General features: G+C 38.8%; 1 protein-coding gene across 2 annotated transcripts in view; it reads right to left on the bottom strand.

Moving 5' to 3' along the window:
- Positions 1 to 12,148, bottom strand: part of LOC124804824 — a 164,306-nt gene extending 152,158 nt beyond the window's left edge. The window contains exon 1 of one of the 2 annotated variants that reach the window (XM_047265168.1): positions 11,910 to 12,148. In XM_047265168.1, coding sequence (XP_047121124.1) covers positions 11,910 to 12,019 — 110 coding nt within the window. In that variant the 5' untranslated portion in view covers positions 12,020 to 12,148. The remainder of the gene's footprint in view (positions 1 to 11,909) is intronic. The other variant, XM_047265169.1, reaches the window with a different exon arrangement.
- Positions 12,149 to 17,955: the final 5,807 nt, after the last annotated feature.

Genomic DNA, 17,955 nt, shown 5'->3' with positions numbered 1-17,955 from the left:
TCACGCTAGCAACTGTGCTGAGTGTCAAGTTTGGATTGTGAGAATAGTGCCTATGCTCACTGCCCATCACAGTACACAGACCAGCACAAATCAGAAACACTGCCATTGGACATCTGACCTTTGACTGATGATGATGGTACACGTTTGTACACGCTGATGGCAGTGTGTGAGGACGTTGAAAACCACATTAGGTCATACATAACATTTGCCGATAGCACACCATTTAAACAAATGGTGGAGGTATTTTCATGTGATGGATATTTACAGGATGAACTGGGTCCACCAATATGCCTACCATATCTCACTGGCATACAACACCAGCACCTCCACACCGTCACCTGCTCCTCTTTGCTTACAGCACTTTACAGGTGTCCTATGCCTTCAGTAAGATAATGCACCATCTGATTACTTCTGTATTGTGACAGAATGTTACAACAAACACTTGACAGACATTGGGCTGCTTGTGAGACACAGCAGATCAATTTATGTCTAAATCTGCATTACTACCACACACTTTAAAAATTTCACTAAACTTGCTTAAAAACAGTTCAGGGGTCAAGATTAACCAGCACTAGAGACAAGAGCACCTCAGATTTAAAAAAGAAAAATACTACTAAAGCTATAATAACGTGAATTATTTCAATCAGGAGGCATTCCACAGTGAGGAGGGTTCCCTTCATGGCAGAAGTCATTCCAGTAAATTGGGAATGCAGATCTGAAGGTTCAGTGACCTCATGTCATCGAAACACATCGGTAATTAGAAAATAAAGAAAGATTGAACTATGTTGTTGTGGTCTTCAGTCCTGAGACTGGTTTGATGCAGCTCTCCACACTATTCTATCCTGTGCAAGCCTCTTCATCTCCCAGTACCTACTGCAACCTACATCCTTCTGAATCTGCTTAGTGTATTCATCTCTTGGTCTCCCTCTATGATTTTTACCCTCCAATACTAAATTCATGATCCCTTGATGCCTCAGAACATGTCCAACCAACCGGTAACTTCTTCTAATCAATTTGTGCCACAAACTCCTCCCCAATCCTATTCAGTACCTCCTCATTAGTTATGTGATCTACCCACCTAATCTTCAGCATTCTTCTGTGGCACCACATTTTGAAAGCTTCTCTTCTCTTCTTGTACAAACTATTTATCGTCCATGTCTCACTTCCATACATGGCTACACTGCATACAAATACGTTCAGAAATGACTTCCTGACACTTAAATCTCTACTAGATGTTAACAAATTCCTCTTCTTCAGAAACACTTTCCTTACCATTGCCAGTCTACATTTTATATCCTCTCTACTTTGACCATCAGTTATTTTGCTCCCCAAACAGCAAAACTCCTTTACTACTTTAAGCGTCTCATTTCCTAATCTAATTCCCTCAGCATCACCAAATTTAATTCAACTACATTCCATTATCCTCATTTTGCTTTTGTTGATGTTCATCTTATATCATCCTTTCAAGACACTGTCCATTCCGTTCAACTGCTCTTCCAAGTCCTTTCCTGTCTCTGACAGAATTACAATGTCATCGGCGAACCTCAAGGTTTTTATTTCTTCTGAATGGATTTTAATACCTACTCCGAATTTTTCATTTGTTTCCTTTACTGCTTGCTCAATATACAGACTGAATAACATCGGGGAGAGGCTACAACCCTGTCTCACTCCCTTCCCAACCACTGATTCCCTTTCATGCCCCTCGACTCTTATAACTGCCATCTGGTTTCTGTACAAATTGTAAATAGCCATTCGCTCCCTGTATTTTACCCCTGCCACCTTCAGAATTTGAAAGAGTACTCCAGTCAACATTGTCAAAAGCTTTCTCTAAGTCTACAAATGCTAGAAACGTAGGTTTGCCTTTCCTTAATCTTTCTTCTAAGGTGAGTAGTAAGGTCAGTATTGCCTCACGTGTTCCAATATTTCTACAGAATCCAAACTGACCTTCCCCGAGGTCGGCTTCTACCAGTTTTTCCATTCATTTGTAAAGAACTCGCGTTAGTATTTTGCAGCTGTGACTTATTGAACCGATAGTTCGGTAACTTTCACATCTGTCAATACCTGCTTTCTTTAGGATTGGAATTATTATATTCTTCTTGAAGTCTGAGGGTATTTCGCCTGTCTCATACATCTTGCTCACCAGATGGTAGAGTTTTGTCATGACTGGCTCTCCCAAGGCTGTCAGTAGTTCTAATGCAATATTGTCTACTGCCGGTGCCTTGTTTCGACTCAGGTCTTTCAGTGCTCTGTCAAACTCTTCACGCAGTATCATAACTCCCTTTCATCTTCATCTACATCCTCTTCCATTTCCATAATACTTTCCTCAAGCACATTGCCCTTATATAGACCTTCTATATACTCCTTCCACCTTTTTGCTTTCCCTTCTTTGCTTAGAACTGGGTTTCCATCTGAGCTCTTGATATTCATACAAGTGGTTCTCTTTTCTCCAAAGGTCTCTTGAACTATAATGTCCCATAAACGATGTCATCAGAGATTTAGTACAAGTTTGAATTGGAAAAGGAAATCTGGAGTATCCTTCTAAAAAAACTATCATAGTATTTGCCTTAAGCAATTTAGGGTAACCACAGAAACTCAGTCTGGATAGTCTTTGTCACCTTACTACCAAGCCCATATTCTCCCATAACTACCTGTTATTCCTTTCAATTCCTCAAAATTGATTTTCATCTCCCTTACACACACACTCATTCAGTGTCCTCATAATGTCTACGTACTGTGTCATGTCTTGTGATGTGGACACGCACAGGGTGGTTACAATTAAACTTTCACAACTGAGAGGGCCCATGAAAAACAAGTTATCGTAAGACAATGAAATTTTGTGGAAACACGGCACGTGCAAGACAAATAATAAATAAACCACTGAAAGAAACAAATTTTAACTTCCACACTTAATTGTGTACCAAGTTTACGAACCATGCTGAATGGGACAACCATCTGCATCCACAACAGCTTGGAACCAGACCAGAGATACAATTTCACAACTGTTCACAGCACTTTTCAAACTGCAGACAACGGAATGTTCAGTTGTCATGACACAGCTCGTCACTGCTCAAAGATCGCACATTGTGTCTAGTATTCACAATAACTACTTCAATAATTTGTGTTGAAATTGGCCATCTGTCTCTCCCAAGAGCAATTCCCAAATCGTCTGTCAATTCAAACTTCTGAACCACTTTCTTCAACCACGGAGCGGAAGGAGGACCTCTCCATATTCCTTCAATGAGTCGATATTTGCAAAGAGCAGCAGCACTATTTGTGCTGTTTTGAGAAAATAGCTTTATGATTGAAGCCCTGCTCACCATACCCAGACCCAAAGTGATCAACTGCAACTATAATGCACATTGATGCTTGGGTTGCAACCCTAAGTCGCCACACCACTACTACCACCCAATAGTAAATCATGACACTAACATTAATAACAATTCTGCAGTGCTCAGAACATCATTCATATAAAGCTAGGTGCCCATATGGTAAATAGTTTTCTGTTCTACATTGGCTCAAGTAGCAAAGATTTAGTTATAACAATCCTGTATAACTGACTGTTGTTGTTGGTGCTTGCTGTTGATTCTGATGAGAATAATCACATCATCAATGAACTGTTTCTAGTAATTCTCTCTCTACCATACCCACATATTCCTAACGAGTCCTACTCTTGTTATACCATTTTCTGCTGCTGTTGATATTACTCAATATTTATTTCACCAGAAATTATATTCTTTCCTTTTCACTGTACTGACCTCCACTGTATCTAGATTGAGCCTTTGCATTTCTCTTTTCAAATTTTCTAGCTTGCCTACCATTTTCAAACTCCTTACATTCCACACTCAGACACTGTCAATATTACCCTTTTGTTGGTTATTCAATCTTTTTCTCAAGGTCACCTCCCCTTGACATTAACCACCTGGAGACACTAAAAGGGGTTTAATCGGCAATCTTTTGCCACTGGTGAGATGGTCATCATGAGACTATTTCAATTACAGGTCACATGTCCTGTGGATTCACACTATGTAACTATGATGCAGTGTATTCCTTTGTCTTCTACACCCTTTTCCCTTTTATTGCTGATCATTGCGAAATCTTCCACCTTTAGAGGCAGTTTCCCGCACCACGACCAACAGTGTGCTGTGAGTGCCTGTCCCCCTCCTCCATACCCTGAGTCGAAACAAGGCACCGGCAGTAGACAACATTCCATTAGAACTACTGACAGCCTTGGGAGAGCCAGTCCTGACAAAACTACCATCTGGTGAGCAAGATGTATGAGACTGGCGAAATACCATCAGACTTCAAGAAGAATATTATAATTCCAATCCCAAAGAAAGCAGGTGTTGACAGATGTGAAAGTTACCGAACTATCAGTTTAATAAGTCACAGCTGCAAAATACAATGCGAATTCTTTACAGAAGGTGACTCCTAATACTGGAAATATTTGGCCACCATTGCTGAAAGTTTTTATTTCAAATTTTAGCAGTGGTTGGGATCAAACTCTCAACATCCAGAATGAATTTTCATGTTTCCTGCTTGTGCCAGTCTGGGAAATGAACTTAGGAGTGTAGCCTTCTGCAGGCAATTGCTCTACTGTTTGAGCTATCCAAGCACAACTGAAGACCCACCTTCATAGCTTCACTTCTGCCAATACCTTATCTCCGACCTCCTAAACTTCAAAGAAGTTGTTCCGCACACCTTACAGGACTGGCATTCCTGAAAGAAAGGATATTGCCAATACATGGCTTAGCCACAGGTTGGAAGATTGTTTCCCCAGTTTTTATCTGTCATGACATTTAAAATTAGCACACTCCACAGCAGAGTGAAAATTTATTCTGGAAACAATCTCCCAGGCTGTTGTTCAGCCATGTCTCTGTAGTATCCTTTCTTCTAGGAGTGCTAGTCCTGCAAGATTTGCAAGGGAATTTCTGTCAAGTTTAGAAAGTAGGAATGAGGTATAGGCAGAAGTAATGCTGTGATGGTGGGTCATGTGTTGCACTTGGGTAACTCATGAGGTGACACACAGTTTTAATAAGCCAGGAAGTTTTCATTGGTAGCAAGGATGTTAACCAAAGTCATATACATATACACTTGTTTGAAGGGAGATAACTAGTGATCGGCATAGACTTGGCTAAAGTGATTTCAAAAAATCATGCAATATTTAAAACAGGATGGCTGGACATAGCAAGTGCTTGCATCCTGCTGGACTGGAGGCTATTGTCTTAAATACACTGTCTAAAATAGGTTATACCTAATAAAAATATGAAATGAGACATTAAGAGTGCTAAACTTTTGAAAATCGTTACTGGTATTGTGGAAAACAATAAAAAATGAACTGTAAGTTTTACAAGAAGCTGACAGGAAGGATGTGTATAACATGACAGATTATATCCAAATTTTATACAGGGTGAACAAAAAGCTCCTAATACACATATGCCCTTTTCTTCACCGTTTCCACATAAACCAATGAAAACAACTAGAAATGTGAATTGTGTAGCGTCGTCCTTACAAACCGTGTCAGTAAGCAGTTCACTTGCGCGTGGTACAGTTGTTTACCTCAAGTCTCAGTCCAACAGTGTTTGTCGTAGTGCACAGTACTACACTGATGTCATGTGAACAACGAAGACAGTTTTGTGTCGTGAGATGCCACGGATAATCACATATGCAGAGTATGCTGACATGGTTTTTGTCTATGGTTCGTCCAGTGGGAATTCGAGAGCTGCTGTGCGAGAATACCAACAACAATTTCTCAATTGCAGAGTGCCAGATAGCACAGTTTCTCACAGATTGCATGAGCGTGGGACATTTATCAGTGTAAATGTTGTCTCTGAACATCCCGTACAACAAACTCTTAATGAAGTTGAGAACATTCTTCAAAGAGTGGAGCGCAACTGTACAACTAACTACAGAAGAATTGCTGCCCAACTTGGTATTCTTCCACATAAAGAAGTGATACACACAGTACTGGAGCATGGTCTGCATCCCTTTCATCGGAAGAGTGTACAACATCTGCATGAACGTGATGCTGCCGCCCGGCAAGAATTGTCAATGGATATTTGCCAATGAGCGATTAATTCCATGTATTCTGCTTACTGATGAGTCAACATTTACCTGTGATGGAATCAACAGGCACAACTCTTGTGTATGGGCATATGAAAATGTGCGTGCTACTGCGGAAATGAATTTTCAACGATGTTTCTCAGTCAATGTGTGGTGTGATATTATCGAAGACCAACTCATCAGTTCAGTTGTGTTTTAGATAACCGTCTTACTGGGACATGGTGTCTTGAGTTTCTTCAAAATGTGTTACCAGAATACGTAGAGGATATACCTTTGGCAACATGAGCTCATACGTACTTTCAGCATGACAGTGCTCCTACACATTCCGTATGACCAGTGACAAGTGACACAGTATCTCATCACAACGTATCCTGGTCATTGGATCGGTTGCTGTGGAGTCATTGCTTGGCCACTGAGGTCACCCAATCTTACCCCATTGGATTACTGTTTGTGGGGGTGGCTGAAGAGCAACGTCTACAAGCACAGAGTGGACACAAGAGAGGACCTTCTCACTCGTATTTAACATGCTTGTACCCAGGTAAAGGAATGCAAAACTGAGTTCTGATTGACGACACACCTGGGTCATTCCATGTCAATTCAACCAATTTGAGAAAATGTTCCAGCTTATAGCCTCAGATTTGGCTGAAATTTAGCACAACAATGCTACCAAGTGTGGAACACTCACATACAAAATTTTAAGTTCCCCTGCCAATTAGTTCCAGAATTATGGCTTGTGAAACAGGTGGCGTGACCTGGAAATTGCAGTCCGCATCTGGCAATCTATCTTCAGACCCAACTTCAGGCCTTAACAACTTTGGAACTATTCCGCACAGCCCAGTGAAATTTTTACAACCCAGTAACATCCACTTAGAGAACACACTATGAATCAAAACACCAACATATTTCTGAGGGAAAATAAAAAAATTCCAAAATGTGATTAAAAAAATGTAATACATTAAGAGGTACATATTGTGAGTGGCCCTCTATGCAAAATATAATTCACTTGAAAAGGGTGTGTGTGTGTGTGTGTGTGTGTGTGTGTGTGTGTGTGTCTATATATATATTTTGTTTTGGTAAGCTTAATGTGGCCGTAAGCTTAATGTGGCCGAAACACACGCAGAACTCATCTTGCCCATATCAGTCACACAAACCGTGTTATATGCACACAAAAACTTGAAAAATTACCTGAAAAACACGGATTTTCTAAGTGTGGTAGCACAAAAGGGGCAAGTAATATCAAAGCCAAATTTCAAACACTGCATAAGTAGACCATAATATAATATGTGGCAAAATTTGAACTTGTTATTGCAAGGCATTTGGGGACTAGTGTAGCAGGGGATACAACCCGTCGGCTTTGGACAATGACGTCACAAGTCGCCAAACGAGAAGCGATTCTTCTTAGTGATGCAGCTCCCTTCAGTAGCTGATAAGTGTTTCTTGGCTTTTTTAAAAAAAATCTCACGAGATAGAATGAACAGATCCACTTTATTAAGCAATCAGTAAAAAAACCAAACAAACATAACAGCAAAAGTGAAAATGGTAAACTGCTCTCTGGCGACTTGTGACGTCATTGCCCAAAGCAGACGGGTTGTATCCCCTGCTACACTAGACCCGGCATTTGTATACAATAAAAGGTGACAGATGTATTTGGTTATGTTTCGTTTAACACGATTTAGCAAGTAATAGTGATGATGCAGACAGCTTGTTTCAGATAAAGCTGCAACAATTTTCGGTAACCATTAGGCAACAAAAAGTTAAACAATGGTATTTTCTGGGACAGAATGAGTCATTGTTAGGCAGGAACAACAGAGGAAACAAGCAACAATTACAGGTTACTCATGTTTTTAAGATTCTAGTTCAGAGTGGTCAGTACTGTCGTGGAAAGTCAGTATGGAGGCAGCTAAGAGTGTACTAATGGGGCTTTTGTTCAAACAAGTTGCAGTATTGGTAGAGCACAAGCATCTGAACATATGGAACAAAATGTGGCATTTGCTTTGTACTGTATGATCTGGATGAATCGGACCAAGATTTGTTGCTATGGAGACCTGGGATACAACCTGTGGGCACAAGAAGTACAGTTCCAGGAAACTTTAGTGTTTGTTATCATCATATGAAAGTGTTTCTGGATAAGTATTCTTTCCTACAAAGAAGTTTTTTGATCCATTTCGGATTTATAAGAAGACAGTCAAGTGTAGCCTCAGAGAAATTGATATAAAATCAGTATTGAAAGTGAATCAGTGCATGGGACTCAACATGAAACCAGGACAAAAGTTATGTTCCAGGTGTGTTACACTGCTAAAAAATGAAGAATATTCTGATAATTTACATGACAGTGGCAAAGAGTATCAGCCACCTACAACCACAGCGGATGAGCAATTAAATACTGCTCTTTCAATGTTTCTACATATATGGTAAAGCAAGCTAGGAAAATAAAAGCAGCCCAAGGAGTGCTTCCACAGCTTCAGCAGGCTCAGGGTAAGCAATTGAGTTCAGAAATAAAGGTGCTAGTGTCGGAGTTTTATGAAAATAATGATTACAGCTGAATAATGCCTGGAAAAAAAAAGACTACGTAAAGGTGAAAATGGGAAATGTACGTGTACAGATGCAAAAAAGACTGTTGCTATGCAACATATCAGAACTATATGTAGAATTCAAGGAAAAGTATCCCAATACCAAAGTAGGTTTATCACCTTCTTTCAATCTTTGGCCTAAATGAGTTGTGCCTGTAAGTGCAAGGGGCACACACAATGTTTGTGTATGTGTGACCCCTCAAAAATATGCTAAGCTGATGTTTGCTGCTATAAAGGATTCTGGTCTGGATTACAAAGGTGCAATGAAGCTGCTAGTGTGTGACATCAGTTCCTACCAGTGCATGATACACAGGTGTGAAAAGTGTCCTGGTAAGGCAAAACTTGCAGAACACATGAATAACAAACTGTATGGTGAACTCCTTATGGATGACGAACTTGTTTCTTATAAGCAATGGATAAACATGGATCGCACAAGTCTTGAAACAAAGCAAAGTACAGTGGAAGGTTTTGTTGAAATGTGTTGTCAAAAAATGGACAAACTGACCACACACAGCTTCACAGCTACAGTACAATCGGCTTATCTTAAGTTTTGTAAGGATAATTTGAAACAAGATGAAATTATAGTAATACTAGACTTCTCTGAAAATTATGCATTTATAGTTCAAGATGCCATCCAAGGATATCATTGGGACAACAGTCAAGCAACTCTCCAGTCACTTGCAATTTACTATAGAGGTGAATCTGGTGATGTGTGTGTCATGAACCTCTGCATTTTTAGTGACTGTTTAATTCACGACGCCACTGCAGTTCATGCCCACATTCGCACTGTCATGGCATATGTGAAAAACAAGCTGCCTCACAAACATTTTGTGAAATACTTCAGTGATGGGGCAGCTAGTCAGTACAAAAACTGTAAAAATCTCAAAAATTTATGCGTGCGTTACCATGATTTTCAGATTCACGCAGAATGGAATTTTTTTCGCAACAAGTCTTGGTAAAAATGTATGTAATGTTATTGGTGCTACCATTAAGCGCATGGCATCATGAGCTAGTCTGCAGCACCCTACATAAGGTCACATTCTAACACCTCTTCAATTATTTACCTGGGTACAGAAAAATATCTCTGGCATCCAATCATTCTATGTTTCGAAAGATGAGGTGCCATCAACACTTCTCTCCAGCGGACTCTTACAATGTGCAGACTGTCCGGTTATAACTATAGGTTCATGCACAACACGTGCCTTCACAGTGTGTCGTGTCCGACTCAGGATTCAGAAGCAAAAGCAGCAAAAATACAACCAGGTTGCTATATTATTGTTGTTTATGATGACAAATCGTACTTAGGATGTGTTGCAGAGTGCTGTGAAGCAGAAGGTGATGTATTTGTGAACTTCATGGCACCAGCAGGACCAGCAAGATCATTTCATTGGCCACGTGTGGCACACAGGTGTTCGATTCCTTTTGAACATATTCTTATGACAGTTCCAGTTCCTACCACGGTGTCAGGAAGACAGTACAATTTTCCACTCAATGTACAGAGTACAGTAGCTAAAGTGTGGGAGAACTTCTGTTTGAAGCAGAAGTGACTGGTTTTTAGCAGTTAAGGTGCAGTAAACATTAATGATAGGTTGTGTTAATCTGTCTATATGTTGTTGCTTAGTGATTGAACAGTTTATGATATGTTTTTACAAAATTGTGCTGTGGAACAATGGACACATCACCAAACACACATTTCAACTTCCATTGTACACAAATGTCTTGCAATAACATGCTGAAATTTTCAGATATATATTATGGTCTACTTATGTAGTGTGTGAAATTTGGCTTGGATACCAGTTGCCCCTTTTGTGCTACCACACTTCGAAAATCCATGTTTTTCGGGCAATTTTTCAAATTTTTGTATTTTCGTGTGCATGTAACTCAGTTTTTGTGACTGATATGGGCATGATGAGTTCTCTGTGTGTTTAGGCCACATTAAGCTTACCACAAAAAAATTTATACCCTTTTTGAGTGAATTATATTTGGCACTGAAGGCACCTACAATATGTACCTTTTAATGTATTACATTTTTTTAATCACATTTTGGAATTTTTTATTTTCGCTCAGAAATATGTTGTTGGAGTTTTGATTCATGGAGTGTGTTCTCTAAATGAATGTTACTGGGTTGTAAAAATTTCACAGGACTGTGTGCAATAGTTCCAAAGTTATTAAGACCTGAAGTTGGGCCTGAAGATAGATTGCCAGATGCGGGTTGCAATTTCCGGGTCACACCACCTTCTTTCACAAGTCAATTCTGGAACTAACTGGCAGGGGAAACTAATATTTTGTACACGAGTGTTCCACACATGGTAGAAATAGTGTACTGAATTTCAATCAAATCTGAGACTACGAGCTGGAGCCCCTGGTTGAACTGACATGGAACAACCCACCTGTCTACAAGAGCAGCAACATGCACTGAAGATGGTGGACTGTTTGAACATCTTCTGTGAGGAAACATACACTACTAAATAAAACAGGATCTTAATTTACCGTCACTGGATAATTGCTGATGAGGAACTGACCTGAACTGAGAAGAAAAATTTGTGGCACAACTTGACTAGAAGATGGGATCAGTTGATAATGACACATGCTGAGGCATCAAGGAATCGTCAATTTGGTAACAGAGGGCAATGTGGAAGTAAAAACAACAGAGAGGCCAAAGCTTGAGCGCAGAATGGAGGAATACGCACAATGAACAAGAAAACAAAAAGATAGCAATGAATGCCGTGGCAAGGGCACAACCTGTAATCGTGTAGCTATGACAGTGTTACGTTGTGGTCTCCGCTCGCATATTTCGTAATTTATGCTTCATATATCGCCAAAATACTAGTGTGCGGTTTGCTTATCATGTAACGCAGCTTTCCTGAGCTTACCTGGTAACTTTATACATTCATTAAAAAAAAGAGCGATAAATATGGACCTCACGCTAATTTATTGATCAACTTTTAAGTCATTTTCACACACAATGCCTGCATCAGGTTAACACAAAACTGGCATCTTCCAAAATAACATACAGCCCTGGCAGAGCTAAATATCACCCATCACAATTACGATTTTGACTGGGGAACCCATCACACACTAGTACAAGCTAGAAACAGCCCACAACCAGGAATTTCACACTTCTTCACGAGTAGCACAATGTTAACGTCAGTAGCTATCAAATCTGAGAGCCCATAACCTAACAACATTTGTCATTTCAAAGCTATAACATTTCACACGATCGTCTTCTTGTAGGTATCTTTTTCACCATGGCATAAAAACAACACACAACAAACTTACCAGTTTTCATGATCCCAGAAATCTACCTCGACTAACTGACAGGTATCCAAACTCGAGGAACTTGTGTTCAATGCATTTTGTGTATCTATGGCAGTCGTATTACACGCCATTCTTCAACGATGAGTGCTTTCTTCCAGACATACACGTAAATCTTCCGTAACTCTACAATTTGAAAAACAACGTCAGACAACATCCTTCATACCCCTACCATTTTGCCTCGCATGGTAGTTCATACGGAAAGATATGTTACTAGAATGCTCCCATTGAATCACTTTGGTTTTCATGGCGCCAGACCAAGTTTCTAATGGCATTGAAAAATTGTACATGCATTCTTTCCCTTACTCCCCTTCCGCTACACAAATTTAAAGATCGGGAGGAATTTATACTTCCATATTTTTTAAGAGAGCGCCAACTGAAGTACTAGATGAGGGAATTATTGTCGCAGAGAAAATCTACATCAAGAGCGTATGGGATTATCCAATTCACACCAGCCAAGCGACTAGCGCGAGGTTTGGTGTTCTCGTAAAGATAAGTTATTTTAGATTATAAAACACATAGATTAGTACTGATTACGTGGTAAATAAGTGTATTAGTGTGCCGTTTAAGTGTACCATTAAAGGTTTCATTTCTCTTTACGTAATATAGCAGAAAACGCGAAAAGACCGTACAGTCGTATTTTCTGTTTACGTTCTGCTGCAGCAAATCTATAGAATTTCGTTTAGTTGTTCCTTGCTCTCTCCAGCAATTTAACTTAGCGTACCTCTTCATTATTTAACTAGCATTTCCGGAAAGTAGCGTAAAGTTTAACTTGTTGTTTCAGAAACTTTGCACTTTTGTTTTTGTTTACACACAGTTGCGTATAGGCCAAATTTGTGTAACCATATTTTCGTGTTTATCTGTAATTTAACTGACTTATTCTTAATAAATTATTACGTTTATCATGAGTGAAAAGTGCTTGACTTGCCGTAGAATTGTTAGGTCGGGGCTTTGGTGTGATGGGTGCTGTAGTTTTTTCCATGTGGGTGACTGTAGTGGCGTGGGAATAGGGGAAGTAAATGAGACTCATCAGTGGTTTTGTAGGATTTGTAGTAGAGATAGGAAGATACTGGAACAGGAGGGGAAAATTGCTGCCCTTCAGGCTGAGTTAGACAAGGCCAGGGGAGATCTTGACAGGTTAAGGAGGGAGAAGGGTAAAGAGAGGTGGGAAGTGGCAACAGGCAACAGGAGGAACAGGCCTAGAACTTTGTCTGACAACTTTATGGTGAATGTGGAAAATAGATTTGACCTGTTGCTTCAGTTAGAAGCTGGTGAGCCTCAAGCAGTTATAGGTGTAGACAGGGCACAACAAACTTTCAGCAGCAAATTGAAAAGTAAGAATGTAGGGAAATCAGTAAAGAGAAAGAAAGTGTTGTTGTTAGGTAGTTCCCATGGAAGAGGTGTTGGCCAACTCTTGCAGGATGAACTAGGATCAGAATACCAGGTCACCAATTTTTTTAAACCTAGTGCTGGTCTGGAGCAGGTGACAGAGGATTTAGGATCACTTTGCAAAGATTTCACTAAGGAAGACACCGTGGTTATAGTGGGTGGGGCAGGTAACAGTATTGACAGAGATCCTGGGTACAGCATAGAGTGTGACCTGGCGAAGATTGCATCAGCATCGAGGCATACCAGTGTTGAGTTTGTATCTGTTCTTGGGCGCCATGACCGACCTCATTTGAACTCTTCTGTCAAGAGAGTTAATTTGGAGCTGGAACGGCTGCTCATGTCGGGTGCGGGGTCACACATTGGTGTGGTTCATGTTGATTCTATCAGTAGGTGGGATTATACTAGGCATGGCCTTCACCTCAACAGGAAGGGGAAGGGTAAATTGGCTGGGGAAATAGCAAGAAAGTTAAAGGGGGGAGGCACTGTCATGAGTGGTAAAATACCAGTGGTTATAGGATTCAGAAAAGACCCTTTTTTAGGGTAGGGAGGACAGAAAGAAAACAAATTTTAAGAGAGGTTAGAACTGAGACAAACCTTCAGTTTGAGAAAGAAATCAAAAAACATAATTCCAGCTTATTACATCAACATAAACAGCCATTGGTTAAGAATTTTCAACTGTCAGCAGATATTTTAACTCCACCCAATTTTAAGTCAGTCAATGTGAAATGTCAGCTATCTTTATTGCATCAAAATATTCGAGGACTGAGAAATAAAATTAATGAATTAACTATCTGCATAGATGAATTAGAGTCTTCAAACCCAGCTGACATAATCTGCCTCTCTGAACATCATGTGACCACTGGTATAGAACTTTTAAGTGTTACAGGGTTTAGGTTAGCATCTCACTTTTGTAGATCAGAAATGGAGAAAGGAGGAGTTGCCACATTCATCAGGAACTGTCATAAATTTAAGAACATAGACATTCATAAATTTTGCCTAGAACAGCATATGGAAGCATGTGCAACAGAATTAGATTTTCACAAAAAATCTTTCATAATATTAAGTGTATATCGAGCACCTGCAGGTAACTTTAATCTGTTTGTAAACCACCTTGAAGCTGTACTGGCCCATTTAACAACCAAAAACAAAGAAATAGTGGTTGCTGGTGATTTCAATGTAGATTTCCTTAAAGACTCTCCCAATAAGAACCTATTTGAGTTAGTAACACTATCATTCAACTTAATTCCCACAGTAAAGTTCCCCACTAGGATAACCACTTGCTCACAAACAGCCATTGATAATATCTTTATAGAAAAGTCTAATGAACAAAATTATATTACAAAACCAATAGTCAATGGCCTCTCAGACCATGACATGCAGTTCCTTCTGTTAAATGTTAATACTGAACAGGATATAAAATCTGTTAAATCTGAGCTCAAGAGGGTAATCAGTAAGCCAAAAATTGATTATTTTAGGACACTCCTCAGAGACATTCACTGGACTGATGTTTACAGTGCTCATGGCATGAATGAAAAATATAACATTTTTGCTAATAAAGTGCTTACCTTATTTGAACACTGCTTTCCCCCAAAACTTACCAAGGTTAGAGCAAAGTCTACAAAGAAGCCATGGATTACTCGAGGAATAGGGGTATCTTGTAAAACAAAAAGAAAACTGTATCTGTCAATCCGAAACATTTCCAATGTTGATGCTATAGCACATTATAAGAAATACTGCAAAATATTAAAGACTGTAATACGGATGTCAAAGCAAATATATTACAAGGAAAAGATAGTCATATCAGATAACAAAATAAAGACAATATGGGATATAGTGAAGGAGGAGACCGGTAGAACCAGACATGAAGAGGAACAAATAGCATTAAGAGTAAATGATGCATTGGTGACAGATGTGTATAGTGTTGCAGAACTTTTTAACAAACATTTTATAACTGTTACTGAAAAGATGGGGTTGTCAGGTTCGGTAGATGCTGCTATGGATTACCTTAGACCAGACATTTCAAGTAACTTCCATAATATGAATTTGACCCTCACTACCCCAACAGAAATAACGTCCATCATAAAATCTTTAAAATCAAAAACATCTAGTGGGTATGATGAAATATCAACAAAGTTAATTAAAGAATGTGATTCTGAACTAAGTAACATATTAAGCTATCTGTGTAACCAGTCGTTTATCAGTGGAATATTTCCCGAATGGCTGAAATATGCTGAAGTTAAGCCACTGTTTAAGAAGGGAGATAAAGAAATAGCATCAAATTTCCGTCCAATTTCACTGTTGCCAGCATTCTCAAAAATTTTCGAAAAAGTAATGTACAGTCGTCTTTATAACCATCTTATCTCAAATAACATACTGTCAAAGTCACAGTTTGGATTTCTAAAAGGTTCTGATATTGAGAAGGCTATCTACACTTACAGTGAAAATGTACTTAATTCATTAGACAAAAAATTGCAGGCAACTGGTATATTTTGTGATCTGTCAAAGGCATTTGACTGTGTAAATCACAATATCCTTTTAAGTAAACTAGAATATTATAGTGTAACAGGAAATGCTGCAAAATGGTTCAAATCTTATATCTCTGGCAGGAAACAAAGGGTGTTATTAGGAAAGAGACATGTATCAAGCTATCAGGCATCATCCAACTGGGAACTAATTACATGTGGGGTCCCACAAGGTTCCATTTTGGGGCCCTTACTTTTTCTTGTGTATATCAATGACCTTTCATCAGTAACATTACCAGATGCCAAGTTTGTTTTGTTTGCTGATGATACAAACATTGCAATAAATAGCAAATCAAGTGAAGTCTTAGAAAGATCAGCCAATAAAATATTTGTGGACATTAATCACTGGTTCCTAGCCAATTCTTTGTCACTAAACTTTGAAAAAACACACTACATGCAGTTCAGAACTTGTAAGGGGTGTCCCAAGAGTATATGTCTAACATATGATGACAAGAAGATAGAAGAAGTGGACGGTGTTAAATTCTTGGGATTACAGCTTGATAATAAATTCAACTGGGAGGAGCACACCACAGAACTGCTGAAGCGTCTTAACAAATCTCTGTTTGCAATGCGAATTTTGTCAGACATAGGGGATATAAAAATGAAAAAGCTGGCATACTATGCTTACTTTCATTCCATAATGTCATATGGGATTATTTTCTGGGGTAATTCATCAAACCAAACTAAAGTTTTCCGGGCACAAAAACGTGCAGTAAGAATTATATGTGGTGTGAACTCAAGAACATCCTGCAGAAGCCTGTTTAGGGAACTAGGGATACTAACTACAGCTTCCCAATATATTTATTCCTTAATGAAATTTGTCATTAAAAATATATCACTTTTTCAAACCAACAGCTCAATTCATGGAATCAATACTAGAAATAAGAATAATCTTCACAAGGATTTAAAGTCACTTAGTCTTGTACAAAAAGGTGTGCATTATTCAGGAACACACATTTTCAATAACTTGCCAGCAGCCATAAAAAGCTTAACAACCAATGAAATTCAGTTTAAGAGAAGCCTAAAGGATTTATTGGTGGCCAACTCCTTCTACTCCATTGATGAATTTCTTAGGAAAACCAACTGATTTGTATATAAGTACAACATAACTTCTGCACCATTTCAGTGCAGTAATGTGTTCATTGTAAATAAGTATTACAGTAGTTGTATTACATGTTTCTTACCTTATAAATAAATAAAAAACTTTTTTATTTTAAATTCAGTGCAATAGTATTTGTAAAATGACTCTTAGTGTTCATTAAAAAATGACGATCATTCCACTTGGGACCTGTGGAATGGTACATTAGCTTATTTGTTTTAGTTGTAAATATTTGTCATGTATTGTTGTTTTTCTGACATGTTCCACATCCTGGAGGACCTCCTCACTACGGATCAATTGGAATGAAAGTAAATCTAATCTAATCTAATCTAAAACACCTGCCGTCACATCACGCCATGTCACGTCAAAACTTTCCACAATACATTTCAAATGACAGTATTAATTCAAGCCGTTTCGTCCTGTTTTGGGTTCTCGGAAAGAAAATTTTGACGGTACTGTCGTCTGTGAACATCGGAAGTTTACCTATTTCTGCCGCGCTCACTTATGTTATGGTGCTGGATTAGGCTAGTACTTCTGTTTCGCTTTAACATTTTTTAAAAATTATTTTTGAGCTTTTCTTTGGCGGCAAATTAAAAATGTACCATGACGCTTTGGATATTTTTTCCATTGGGTGTTCTTCCATAAGCGAAGTCAGATTTCCGCAAGCGAAAAATTACTTACGTTTTTGAATAACAGGACTGAGGTGACACACACACTGTATACAAATAAGAACATAAGTTGATGAAGAGATTTTCATTAAAAGCATTTTAACTCAATATGTCAGATCTAGTGAAGGAGAAAAATGCAGTTGTTTATTACGTTAGGAGTCACGTAAGAAAAGAACATAACTGATAAGGGAAACAGTCTTCGTTTATTACCCTAAAACTATTGCTTGATGTTTTGTAATATCGATGTCTTGTCAATGTTTTGAAATGTTGCTTCCCTTCTCTGCAATTTACCACACGAAATTCATCAAGGGCTTACATTATAAAGTTTGCTT

The sequence above is a fragment of the Schistocerca piceifrons genome, chromosome 7, assembly GCF_021461385.2.
Source record: "Schistocerca piceifrons isolate TAMUIC-IGC-003096 chromosome 7, iqSchPice1.1, whole genome shotgun sequence".
In the NCBI taxonomy this organism is placed as follows: domain Eukaryota; kingdom Metazoa; phylum Arthropoda; class Insecta; order Orthoptera; family Acrididae; genus Schistocerca; species Schistocerca piceifrons.
Note: the sequence above shows the minus strand (reverse complement) of the source record. Positions and strands in the feature narration are given on the sequence as shown.